Genomic DNA, 13,961 nt, shown 5'->3' with positions numbered 1-13,961 from the left:
TTATTAGGAATGATATCGTGAATATTAAGCGGATACGATGATACTTCAGCTACATTTGCATTCGATTCAGAACCTGAATAATTATTTAACAATGCATTAATGACCGAAGGACTTCGAGTTCGATCATCTTCACTTTAAAGTTCAGTTTCTTCTCCTTGGATAACAGAATTTTCTTGCATAACTGATGATGGTAACGGTCGATCGGTGACTTGATTGTGTAAAAATTCGTCATCGCCAAATATGTCTGTATTGAGCGGTCACAATCTAGTTATCCGAAATCCTGCAGTCATATTCTATACTGATGGTAGTTTGGTTGTTTTATTGGTTTCGTAGGTTTTATTTTTTATTTTTAATGTATCTATAAAGCAATGTGTGGTTTAAGTTATAACTTTTGGCAGCATCACGAAGAGTTTTATTTCGTAACATAACTTCTTCGACGGTTAGTTCATATATTGCTTGCCATATCTCGGTCAGTCTTCCGTTTGTATTCGTTCGGCATCCTAAAACCTAAGCTAAGCTCAAAGCATACCGTTACAAATTAAAAATCTACTTAAAACAAAATACCAATGCATAACAAAATGCAAACGAGGTGAGTTGAAACAGGCTGTTTCAACTCTCCCAGGGCACAGAAATCGGCTGCCATTAGGTTTGAGCGGACATAACTTTATTACACTGCACAGTCATGCAAAATCTTTATTACAGTTTAAATCTTAGATTCATAAGCTGGCAAGTAACATAATACACTTAGGCTAAAACAGTTAATTAATAAAAATTTAGATGAAGATATTATTATGATGAAAACTTACTTTTATTAATTTTTTCACCTGACATTTAATAGCGGCGTAAGCGTCGATCATGGTGCATGGACGAATACTGAGCGCCCGAGCGGGTGGCGGGAAGAGAAAATTAGCAAAGTTGCCAACTTGCTAGTGCTTTTAGATTCCGAGAAATTTATATTGTTTCAACCCACCTTTGGTTCAATTCTCCTCGGTCTCCCCTATTGATTTTTTTTCTGAATCACTTCATTGCCAACTCTATTACAAGTGATAAATTATAATGATAGCTATAACTTTTATCAATATTTTATAGTTCAGCATTTATTATCAGAAGGCAATGATATTGTTTTTTTTTTATGTATTCGTGACAATTGGTTTATTATCTGGGATGTACTTGTAGGTACTTATCAGAAAATCGGAATAACATAACTATTCATGGATATCTAATAAAACAGTTTCTAATCCATGAATGTTTTATTACAAAATCATGCTAGCCCATTATATTATTGCTTGGTTGTACTTTTAAGCCATGACATAATTTTTATAAGTTTTTTTTTTATGGGTGATAATGGAATGGTAACCCCACCCGCGCTAACGGTATACACCGGCGGGGCACTAGTAAAGAATGATAGGTGAGGATGAAAGCAGGTCAGTTAGCCCATCGTGACGAATTCAACAAGAATTGTTCACGATGGTTTCCAGGGGGAACCACGTGGAGGTCGACCTAATAGGGAATTTCTATAAGTTTGACGAAGGTATAATCACTGTAATAAAGTTTATTTATTTTCTTTTTTATAACACACGGGGTAAACTAGCATGCGGTTCGGCTCTTGCTATCCAAGATCATTCGCAATATTGGAGTCATAGCAGATGTGGTGCCAGTCTTTTAAAAAGTAATATGTTCTTTTCTTGAAGGTTATGATGTCGTAATTGAAAAGTTGTTTATTTTTATTATTATTCAGTAATGCCCAGGGATATAAGCGAGGGTTACCACTATCACTTTCTATCGAGCGCCCGCCGTTCCAAATTACTTAAAAAAAAAAAAAAAAACAAAAAAGTATATAAAACGGTGGGCATGCAGGATCAATCCGAAAGAAATTATGGTTTTTCGGCGAATTTCAATATTCATGAGTAAGATTATGAAGATTCATGATTCCAGTGACCTCGTTTATTGTGACTTGTATGTCGGCGCATCGGACAGTGACCTTTTTAATCAATAAGAGTTTGTGCTAATTTTCGATGAAAATTGTTTTTGGATGTAAAAACAAAAAATTAAACGGCATTTATTGATGGTTGGTTACTAAATTTTTTTTTTGTTATTATTGTATTCATTGTTAGAAAATGTATATAATTTGAAAACGGCTAGACGGATTTAACTTTTTAATATATATTCGTAATATTTTTATTAAGGTATATAAGAAAAAAAAAATCAAAACACCAATGTTTTAAGGATTAGCCATAGTCGGTGTCAATAGAACCTAATAAAAACGTAAACAAACGAACAATTGACTCAACCGTAAGACAGTTTGCTTATATCCTATACTAGAAAAAAATATATTAAAAAAATAAATAATATATGTATATCGAATGATTAAAATTAATAGCAGCGAAAAATTACAAGAAATTTATCGAAATGCGGCTGAATGGTTTAGTTCCTTTGCCTTTTCACTGTGCATAAATTGATACTATTTCTACTTATCAAAATGCTAAATTGCAGTGCGATAGAATCAAGTCGAATATGCGATTATATTATATATAATCTAAGCTATCACTTTCCATTTTACGCTACAATAAATTGTAACAAAGTGAAAATATGTAATGTGGCACAAAAAAAAAAAAACTCGCGATAGTTGTTCTACAATTTTTTTTAAGTATTATTTTAAGGGCTTTAACCTTCTTCAGGTATATCAGTCCTATTGTACCCTAAACTGATTTCTCAAACAAAACTTTATTTACTTTCCCTAGACGCGGAAAGAGAAGATTTAATGGGCATCAATAATTTACAGAGATGTTAAAAAAATTCTGGTTTATTAAGTTCAGCTAACATAGATTGAATAAGACCAACATTAAATTTATTTAAGTTAAAGTGGCGCATGAATTCTTCTCTTTCCTTCGTGTTAATACGACACTCTAATAGAATATGATGCACATCATCGATGGTATTACAAGTTTGACAATGGGGTGACAAGGACTTTCCCATCATATGTGCAAATTTTTTTGATGGATAATGACCAGATTGTAGACGTATTATTACAAAAGCGTATTCAACAATTGTTTATATTAAAAAGAACAAAGTCTTATTAGAAATTAAAGATATTTAAAGTAACAAATTTTATTACGTATAATATTTCGTTCATAGACTTTGGCACATAAAATTACAAATCCTACGGAGACATAATGTCTATTTTGTAAAGTGTAACAGTATAGATATTTTATATTATCTGTGGCATTGTTCATGGTCTATAGGTAACGGCTATCACTTTCCATCAGGTGGGCCGTCAGTTTGTTTATTGTTCTAAGTAACATAAAAAAAAATATTTATATATAATTATATTGATAATCGACCAAACAATATTTTATCGTCTGTTTTACAGTTTTAACTGTTTTTTGATAAAATGTATAGAGTAGTATATAAGAACAATATTATCGTTATAAAAACGCTACGCCCACGCTACGGTCACGCTACGCTAACGCTACGGTAACGTTAGTTTTCGATCTCGGCGTCTTTACCATGACGCTGTAACGCGTTTGTATTACCTCTAGTTAACAGTGTGTGTAATGAATTAATTTACTTACACTTCTTTTGTTACTGTTATTATGTATTGCTTATCTAATTTTAGACGCAGCTGGTTTTTTTTATGCATGAAAATGGAATGGTATTTCTGTTTGAGCTATTTTAGGTTTTTTTTTGTTTTAATGGATGATAATGGAGTGGTAACCCCGCCTGCGCTAACGGTATACGCTGGCGGAGCACCAGTGAGGAATGATAGGTGGATAATGAAAAAGCAGGTCAATTAGCCCATCGTGATGAATACACCTGGAATTCAGCACGATGGTTTCCAGGGAGAACCGCGTGGAGGTCGACCTGACAGGGTATATTGCTAGCAATGGGATTGGTAGCCCGCATTACTAACAATCCCTTCCCCCCGCTATTTTAAGTTTAGGAGGGAAATCAGTGAATGGGTGGGAATGAAGTTAGGTCTTTTTTTAATAGGTGAATATGTATTTTTTTATGGGTGTAAATAGAATGGTAATTCTATCCTGTGTATACCAATAGCGCAGTCACTATCGGTATACTGGTGTCCCACCAGTGAGGGATGGCAGTAAGGCTAAAGTTGGTTAGTTGGTCCATCTTGATAAATTTACCAGGAATGAATCACGATAATTTTTAGTGAATGCCGCGGGGTGGTCAAATGGCAGGGGACGCCCGTTTCCATGACTAACATTTGCTTTTCTCCAATGAATCGTACTTAGTCGTCCTATGTTAAATTATAAAAATACTTATTTAATTGTAAACGACCACTGTTAACTCGTAAAGCAATGGGTATGAATAAAGATAAATATATCTACCGTAAAATCACGAAATGGTAAAAAACAGTTTTCGTAACATCGCCGTCCGGGCAATCGGCTCAGCTGATTTGTTATTTCTAAAGTGTTGCCATATTAATTACTCTGTTTATTACTCTATGCAGTGCGTTTTGGGAGGGAATCAATTTTTATTATGTATATTTTACTTATTAAAGACATTATATAGAACAGTTTTTAGTAAACGAAATTAAGTATACATTTTGTTTGTTAATTACCCAATTATAGAAGTCCAAAAAGAATACGATTAATATTTATAAAGGGGCAGGTACAAAGAAAATTGTTCCTAATACATTGATTTGGGGGAAAAGGATTATTAATAATGAGAATGTAACAACCCTATTGCTGGCAATACGCCTTATCAGGTTGATGTCTACGAATGAATTTGTCACAATAGGATAACTGACCTGTTTTATCTTCATCTATCATCTCTCACTGGTGTCCTGCTAGTGTATACCGATAGCGCAAGTGGAGTTACCATTTCAAAAAATACACTGATTCTCGCATAATCTTTGTAAGCAGAGGCCTTTTTGATTAACTAGCTTATCAAATTACGGGGTGTAATTATCTGCTTATACAAAAGTTTTACATATTTTGTAGATATATACAAATCTTCCGTAAAAATCTATCTAAATTACAGTGAAATCTATATTTGTGTTGCGTTGCTTAGAAGTAGTAAGCGGAGAAATTGGTGAAACGAATGAGGAGCACAGTCCTATACATTGCTGTCATATTCTAACAGTATAAAATAACCTCACTAGCTTGTTTTATACTGTTTAAAAATAAATTATCATCATTATCATCCATTATTCAATATGAAAAATAAATCGGATATCTCCAAGACATGAACAGTCCATAGACAAGGAACAGTCTTGAATTTGTCGATGGCTTGTAATATTTCGATTCTTTTTATTATTATTTTAGAAAAATAATCTTTGTAATATTTATAGCAACAATATGCATTATTTAAATTAGGTATAAATAAAATTAGTTTATGAAAAGAACACGTTAGTGTCAGTTTAACATTTTTTTTTAAATTACAATGTCATTACATATTTCTAAATACCCAAATTAAATGTTAATTACTTTCGATATGGTAACATTGTTTCGCGCTCCGGTGCAGATGTGGCGCGTCCACAATCAGGATACGCGGCGAAGGCGTCTGCGTCGCATGCAACCGCGGCACGCACGCAGTATTGCTACATGCCGTCACATCTCTGTGCTAATTTGCCATTATTACTGACTGATTGATTTATTGAGTTACACACGCTTACAAATTTCAGTTTATTGGTTTTGTTCCAAACTCGTCTGTTTGACGACTTACAGAGAGACTCAAGTCAAAATCAATTTATAAGTTTTGTTCTATGTTAATATAGTTTTTCTTATAAATTTGGAGATCTCGGAGGTTCAAGTCCTCGACTTCTTCAAAATCTTTTGTTCAATGTTTAGCTGTAATATTAATAACTCTGATATAATTATTAGCCCTAGTAGTTTTTTTAGCTTAGAAAATGGTATAATTTACGTGTTTTACCCAATTCTAAACTTTAATACATATTTTTAGCAGAGATGACGTCCTGACAAATGATTTTAGACTTTGTAAGATCAACGGGATGTGCCTAGACAGTTAGTGTTCTAAAGTATATCTTTGGTAAAATGTAAGACTTGCTGTAAAGTTTGCGTTTGACTTCTTATTACCTGTTGTTATTTGTTGTTACCTTTTATGATATCTTAGGGATGAAAAGACGAGAGTAATAGCGTCAATTTTGAAACAACATTCTTTATTGCTCCCTCTAACATTAAAATTTCAATTGGTATTACAATGAAATGCTGTAAGGACCAATAATTATTAAAACGTTCTACAAAACTATTACAACTATTATAGTGTTTTCTTTTTGTTATAGTATACTGTATATTGTATAGTCTGTTATGTCCATGTCTATAGGCGACGGTTACCACTTTCCTTTAGGTGGGCCGTCAGCTTGTTTGCCATTCTAAGTTGTATAATAAAAAAAAAGTCGGGGAATTAACACAAAAGAAAAGGACAAAACCCTTCAATAGCTAACATAGGTTTATGATAGGTTTGTTTGTAACAGTTTATTGCACAGTAAAGTCTTTAAAATTAAAAAATACACATACAAGAGTTCTTAAGAAAATAAAGAGCACAATGTCGGACTTATCTTACAAAAGAGATTTTTTGATAGATTGTAAATTGGTAGAGACAAAAAAAAATATATCCAATTGAAAATAAAAAAAATAATGAGTATTACAGTAGTAAATAAGTTTTTTTTTTAATGGATGACAATGGAATGGTTACCCCACCCGCGCTATCGGTATACACCGGCGGGGCACCAGTGAAGGATGATAGGTGAGGATGAAGCAGGTCAGTTAGCCCATCGTGACGAATTCAACAAGAATTGTTCACGATCGTTTCCAGAGGGAACCAAGTGGAGGTCGACCTAATAGGGCATATTGATAGCAATGGGGCTGTCAAACTCCATTGCTAACAATCCCTTCCCCCCAAGTAAATAAGTATTTTTTTTTCCTTTTTTTTTTTTTGATGGATGAAAATGGTATAGTAACCCCGCCTGCGCTAACGGGATACGCTGGCGGAGCACCAGTGAAGGGTGATAGATGAGAATGAAAACAGGCCAGTTAGCCCATCATGATGAATTCATCAAGAATTAACCATGATAGTTTCCAGGGGGAACCACGAGGAGGTCGACCTGGTTGGGTATATTGCTAGCAATGGGATTATTAGTCTCCATTACTAACAATCCCTTTCCCCCCAGTAAATAAGTACTAGTAAATAAGTGTTACTATTACAACAAGAGTACAACATTGATACTGGACAGACGTTTTTATGAATAAGGAGGTGAATTATAATTGTTTTACTGTAATTGTAATTTTAGAATTATGTTTAGAGAATGATCCCAATGTATTCTCATTACGCCATTACGATATAAAAGATTACTAATTCTCATTGGCACTACTGGGTATCCATTTATATTAGTGATCATTGATTCATACTTATAATAAATCTGCAGAGAGGTCAATTCTGTACATGAAATATATTTCCAAAATAACTATCAGGGAGTGATTAGTGATCGATACTGATGCCAAAAATGCATTCAGTAAAATTCTTGTCTGTCTGTCTGTATGTTCGTTATAGAAACAAAAACTATTAGACGGATTTTAACGAAACTTGGTACAATTATTCTTAATACTCCTGGACAGGTTATAGTATACTTTTTATCACGCTACGATCAATAGGAGTAGAGCAGTGAAGGGAAATGTTAAAAATGTCTACCCGTGCGACGCCGGGACGGGCCGCTAGTTGTAAGTATAATCCAACAATAACCAAATACAAGTTCCAACCGGTAATCTTCTGTATTATGCTTACCAACGATTATATTGTTTTTCTAAAATTAACAAATTATCAATATAAGATTTGATTAATTGAAAACAGTTAGCTGTATGATAAAAGAGACACGTGTAATTGATAAATAACAGGTATATACATATATTTACAGATGGGCAAAGCACCGGGTTTAAACCCGGTGCTTTGGTAAAAACCCAATAAACACCCATAAACTCCCATAATCACCCAAAAAAATAGGTTTTTACGTATTTTTTTTGAAAATATGTAAGTAATACCAATAAATTATTTTTATAAATTGTATTGATCAATTCTACAATATTAAATAAAACGTTAACTAATAATATTTCAGGAAATTTTAAAAATCTATATATAATAAAATGAAAGTAATTAATTTTCAGTGTTTTCATGTTGCAGTTGATCAACATGTTGGCCTTTTGCTTCCCGTAGATACTTTAAAATTTCTTCATAACACCTCGTTCGCACACATGGCCGTATATATTTAAATTCTTGAGCCACTAACAGTCCGAAATACTCATTTCTTTTATCCTCTTCTCCATAAATTAAGCATTTAGAACAGTTTGTTTCTTCTTTCAGTAAATTTTCTTTTACTTTATCCTCGTTTTTTTCTTTGTTGCGACGACGCTGGGTAAATCATCTGGACACTGGGTCTCACTATCGCCAAATATATTTGGAGATCGGCTTCGGCTACGGCTTGGCAGACATTTTTTTCTTTCTACAATTTTAAATTAAATTTATTAGAATAAATGCTTCGAACACACGCGATCTAAGTACCTTTTGTGTTTATTATACCTTACCTACCTAGGTATAAAAAGAGTACTTACGTAGATTTTCTTTTATTAACTGTTTTATACGAAGATCTTGATCTCTCAAATTAGCATCCATTTTACTTCCAGTGATTATCAACTAAATTAATAATCCACAAAGTATTAAATAACGTTTTTATGAAATATTTAGCACAAAAACAATACCCTTTAAATATCGATCGTCAGTAACTGTGGCTGACTTACCTATATTCTAGCAAGCAGGACTGCCAGATGTGAAGGGGAAATCCCCAATAAATTGTTGCATGTGACTGATGATGTGAGCATGTTCGTTTCATAATAAAAATGTTGCCAGGTAACCAAAAAGTCGTATGTTTTTGTGCGAATTACGATCATAATCTTTACGATCGTACATTAAAAAATAGACAAATAATAGTATGAGTACGATTTAAATCGTATATCTGTCAACCCTGCTAGCAAGACAGCGACAAAATCACGTTGCATAACAATGTAGCCCAAGCTTATATCTTATGAAATATACGGAAGAGATACGGACTTAGAAAAAACAGAAATGTTGTTCTTTGTGGAAGTCATTGATGAAATTCTATGTATTTTAGCCCGCAAACTTTCTTCAAACAAAAACAGCGCCATCTAGTATCGAGTTCTGTAATTATCTCTTTGTTTATGGATTTGAAGTAAGACCGCCACGCATGCAATACATTATGACTGGGGATTCCCCTATTCGTCGACGCTGAATATGAGGCGACGACAATCACTGTCAAACGTGTTCACTATTACTCTGACTCTGGTAACGTGACTTCCTGGTAACGTGTTAGGTAGGAAAAGCAGTAAAAAAGTGCATATTAAGGGAGCAGATTTGAAATAATATTTATACTTAACAAGAAATAATTAAAGGTAAGTGGATTTTTGAATGATACAATTATATCATGATCACTTAACAATTTTAACTTAAAATTAGATGTATAATTACAAGCTTTTATTTAGCTTGCGTTATGTAAATAAAAGTATGTAGGTATGTTCGTATGTTGATGCAATTATCCTCAATCCTCAACCGACTGGGATAAAATTTTCCATACACGTTTATTTTGGATGATAGTGCATAGTTAGCTGAGAGTCGTCATTGGATAATAATGGTGGATAGCCTAAGATGTGTACTAGATATTTATTTTTAACATAATATGCGTAAGTACCTAATCGAATTAAAGAAGTTGCTGAGAAAAATACAGAACAATACGATAATAAACTAGCGTCTGCGTTTAATCCTCCGAGGAGATGTAATTTTACAAAGGTTTTTTGTATTTATTTTATTATTTTTTTAATAAATTTATTGTAAATAACAAGAAATAATCATTGTAAAAAAATAGGCACTCTATTGTTGAATTTTCGTCAGACCAACTAATCATCGTTCATTTTTTTAGGTTCAATGGGGAGACCTAAAGATTTACGCATATGGGAGCACTACCGTACTTTACCAAACAAGTCTGTTTCTTGCAAGCTTTGTAATAAGGTCTACAAATTCAGTAATGCTGCCAAAATGCTTCAACATCTTATCACTTGTCCAAAATCTCCAGAAACATTAAAAGACTCTATGAAACTTATAAAAGATAGCTCGTCCAAAACCAAAATGTCTGGACTGTCAGAGATAGAGACAAATGATTCTTTTATAAGCCCCTCGTCGTCTGCTAACACTACAATAAATGCTGAGTTTCAAGACACCGATGATCATATAAAAACAGAATTAGCGAGAGCTATATTTGTAACAGGGACGCCATTATCGATGGTGCAACATCCTTTATGGATACAATTTTTCGAAAAATTGCAACCAAAATTTAAAATACCTTCACGTAAAGCTTTAGCGACAAAATACTTAGATAAAATATATAGAGAAATGCGTTTTGAGTTAAATGAGGAACTAAATGCTTGTAGTTACTTACACCTTCAGTGCGATGGCTGGTCTAATTTAAGAAATGAAGGAATAATAAACTTTCTTATATCAAAACCTCAACCTGCATACGTTAAAAGTTTGAATACAGAAAGTAATCCTCACACTAGTGAATACCTTAGCCAAGAAGTTGAAAAAGTAATGAAAGTGTATGGAGCAAATAAGTTTCTTGTACTTATTGGCGATAACGCTAGAAATATACAAAAGGCATTCGAATTAACAAAACTCAAATATCCACATGTTGTTCCTCTCGGTTGCTGTGCACATATCCTTAACTTGTTGTGCCAAGATATTGTAAAGATACAAGAAGTAACTGTGTTTATTATGCAAGCCATAAATATAATAAAAACTGTTAAAAGGAGTCAACGATTAAGTTCCTTGTTGATAAAATCAAGGCAGGGTGAAGATTCTACACAAACACTAAAATTGCCTTGTGCTACAAGATGGGGAAGTCATGTTACTTCGTTAAAAAGTTTGAAAGCAAATAAGATAGCTTTGCAAATATTAACAGTTAGAGAAGATGTGGTAATTTCAAGAGATATTAAAGATTTAATTCTAAGTGATGATTTCTGGACGAAGACAGGGGAATGTATAAGTATTTTGGAACCAGTCACTGAAAGCATATTTTACTTAGAGAGCGACCAGAATCGTTTGCATCGCACATACATTACATTTAGAGATGTACAAGCTAAGATACGTTTTGCATTAAATGAGATTTCGACATTGAGCGAAGAAAGCAAACAGCAGATTCTAACATCAGTATCTTCAAGATGCAATATGGCAATGAGGCCAATACATTTTGCAGCATATATTCTAGACCCCAGGACTCTAAGTCGAACTTACTCAAGAGGAAGAACTTAAGGGTATGGAGTTTATCTACAATTTAAGCCAACACTTAAGTTTGTCAAATGTAATGGCAGATTTGGCGTGTTATAAAGCTAAAGAAAACTTTTGGGCCAGAGGATTTGTATGGAGCTCATTAGATAGCATTGAGGCCCTAATATGGTGGAAAGGTATTTGTGGTTCCACTGAGTTAAGCAAAGTAGCGATTCGTATTCTATCAGCTCCCTGTACTTCGGCAGCCACTGAGCGTTCCTTTAGTATCCAAGGCTACATACATAATAACAAAAGAAATCGACTTACAACTGAAAGAACTGAAAAAATTTCATTCATTTGTTATAACTGGAATCTTAAACATAAAGCTGAATGCGAGGACATTCAGTTTAATGAAGAAAATACCTTAGAAGCTTTCATTGAGCAAGTAAATGAACATAACAGTTTAGACGAAATAGAGCCTATCGAACCTATACAATTCATCGCTTGTAATAACTCTGAATCTGACAGTGATTGACTGTAGTTTTACATTTTACTTTCATCTCTTTCTTAATAAACTCAAAATCAAATTAAAAGTTTTTTATTCTGTAGGCTGCATAATAATATTGTCTATGTCCAGTATAGTGGACGTCTTGCGGCTGAGATGACGATGATGAAGTACAAAATCATAAACACCCAAAAATTTGGGTGTTTATGGGGTTTAAACCCAATAAACCCAAAACACCCGGTTTTTACCCACCAGACTTTAAACCCACCCAGGTGGATTGCCCATCTCTACATATATTGTAATAATCCGTACATTCGGTGCTTACATAATACATGTACTTTTGCTAGAAAATAACTATTATGTGCCCGCCTTCGATTATATAGATAGATAGCCTCCATACAAAGGTTTCACCAAAAATAGGTCAACTTATTTATCTGTGTGCGTAAATCGGGTTAGCAGTATGCAAAGTTAATATTACGGATGTGGGAGACATTTATATTATAAGGTTAAATTGAACAATAAAAACGGCAAAAACTTCTTAGGAATTTATTTGAAAAATCAAGATAAACAGTGCATAATGATTTGCAATTATGATTGATCTTTCGTGAATACTTTGATTTATATCTAAGTATAGAAAGAAAATATGTTATCGTTTTTCAATGTTTAAAAATAGGCGCCATTTTTATTAATAAATTGGTATATATGTATTTATTAGCTACACGTACATCTATTTATATTATATTAGAAAAAAATGTTTTAAATTGAAATTTAAAAAAAAATTGGCTTGATTTGGGAAATATTTAATTTAATATTATTACTTGTAACACTAAAAAAATTGGTTTTGTTTTAATTTAAAAAAAAAATAAACCATACGTTAAATTAGCTGATAAAATTTAGACATGTTTTTGATACTCAATGTAATCTAAGGTGCCCGCTATATTTTCTCCCATGAACTTTTTGGTCATGCCCAGACAAAAAGACATATTGTCCTTCTCATCCCAAATATTATGTTATATTAAATTTCATACAAATTAGTTGAGCTATTAGGATCCTGAAAATGTGATAGAGTTAAGGAAAATTTTGTATTATTTGATATTTCATTAAAAGTTAATAAAATATCTCTTCATAATATCTGGGAATGTTTAAGAAAAATAAAATTCTTTTTCTTTTTTTTTTAAATACCACCAATAAACAACAATTGATGCAGACGCAAATAAAACGTTCGATTAGACAAAGAAATCGTCACGTCACCGAGAAGCTCTCGATCTCGCGACGTGCGCATGCGCGACCACCATTGTATTCAAATGGCGGGTCGGGTGACCTGTCAACGGGGACAAGTGAAATGGACGCAGCGACTGATCGGTGAATTTATTCGGTTTATGCTAATGTACACTTTATAACACGATTATTATTGTATTATTTGTTGTATAGCTTATGACATTTATGTATTTATTTATTTATAAGATCACCAACATATGATACAACGAAGCATTTCAAAACAATACACTAGTGGATTAAGTCTTACTGTTATTATATTTAGATTACATCACATTTACATTTTTTTCTTATTAGTAACATAAACTTTTCATATCATGCATATATAGGCCTATGTGAAAGGTGTAAACTTTATTGAAGTAGATTTGTTTTAGAAGAAACTTGATTCAGTAATTTCTCGTTTTTGTGGTTTGTTATGATCAAGATCAAGATAAATACTTTTCCATAAAACAAAAAAAAAAAAAACTTATATCACACGGTATAAACCAAATTTAAAACCAAATTTTAATGAAATTTCTATTGGATTACTCTAAAAATACCTATATATTTTCAGATAAAAAAAGTCCAAATCGGTTTATGAATAGTTACTTCTTGCTTAATCTTATTGAATATTAACATATAGTTTCAATGTATTTAGCATTTAGATTATGAAGTTACTTTATACTGAGTCTATGATTTAGCATTACCTAATATAAATCTAAGTGGTTTCCCAATAGTAGTACAACGTGTCATTTTGTAATATTGATTTCTGTAAAAATAAAAAGAAAATAACGATACTTCCGTTACCGGTACAAAACTAAAAAAAAATATAACCGAATTGAGAACGTCCTCTTTTTTTGTTTGAATGTTTCAGATTATTTTCTTATTAAGATCTTATCTT

General features: G+C 32.7%; 1 protein-coding gene and 1 long non-coding RNA gene across 4 annotated transcripts in view; both read left to right on the top strand.

Moving 5' to 3' along the window:
- The window catches only part of LOC128202536 (uncharacterized), an 81,149-nt gene that overhangs the window by 44,298 nt on the left and 22,890 nt on the right, over nucleotides 1–13,961 (top strand). The window lies entirely within an intron of this gene.
- LOC128202535 (uncharacterized) lies at nucleotides 8,428–12,090 on the top strand. Its single transcript, XM_052903236.1, has 2 exons — nucleotides 8,428–9,437; nucleotides 9,962–12,090. The coding sequence occupies exon 2, from the start codon at nucleotides 9,967–9,969 to the stop codon at nucleotides 11,344–11,346; it is 1,380 nt and encodes a 459-aa protein (XP_052759196.1). The 5' UTR covers nucleotides 8,428–9,437; nucleotides 9,962–9,966; the 3' UTR covers nucleotides 11,347–12,090.

This window comes from Galleria mellonella, unplaced genomic scaffold, assembly GCF_026898425.1.
Source record: "Galleria mellonella isolate WM207_F2 unplaced genomic scaffold, CSIRO_AGI_GalMel_v1 utg133, whole genome shotgun sequence".
Lineage (NCBI taxonomy): Eukaryota > Metazoa > Arthropoda > Insecta > Lepidoptera > Pyralidae > Galleria > Galleria mellonella.
The sequence above is the reverse complement of the archived record's forward strand: the minus strand, read 5'-3'. Positions and strand labels throughout refer to the sequence as shown.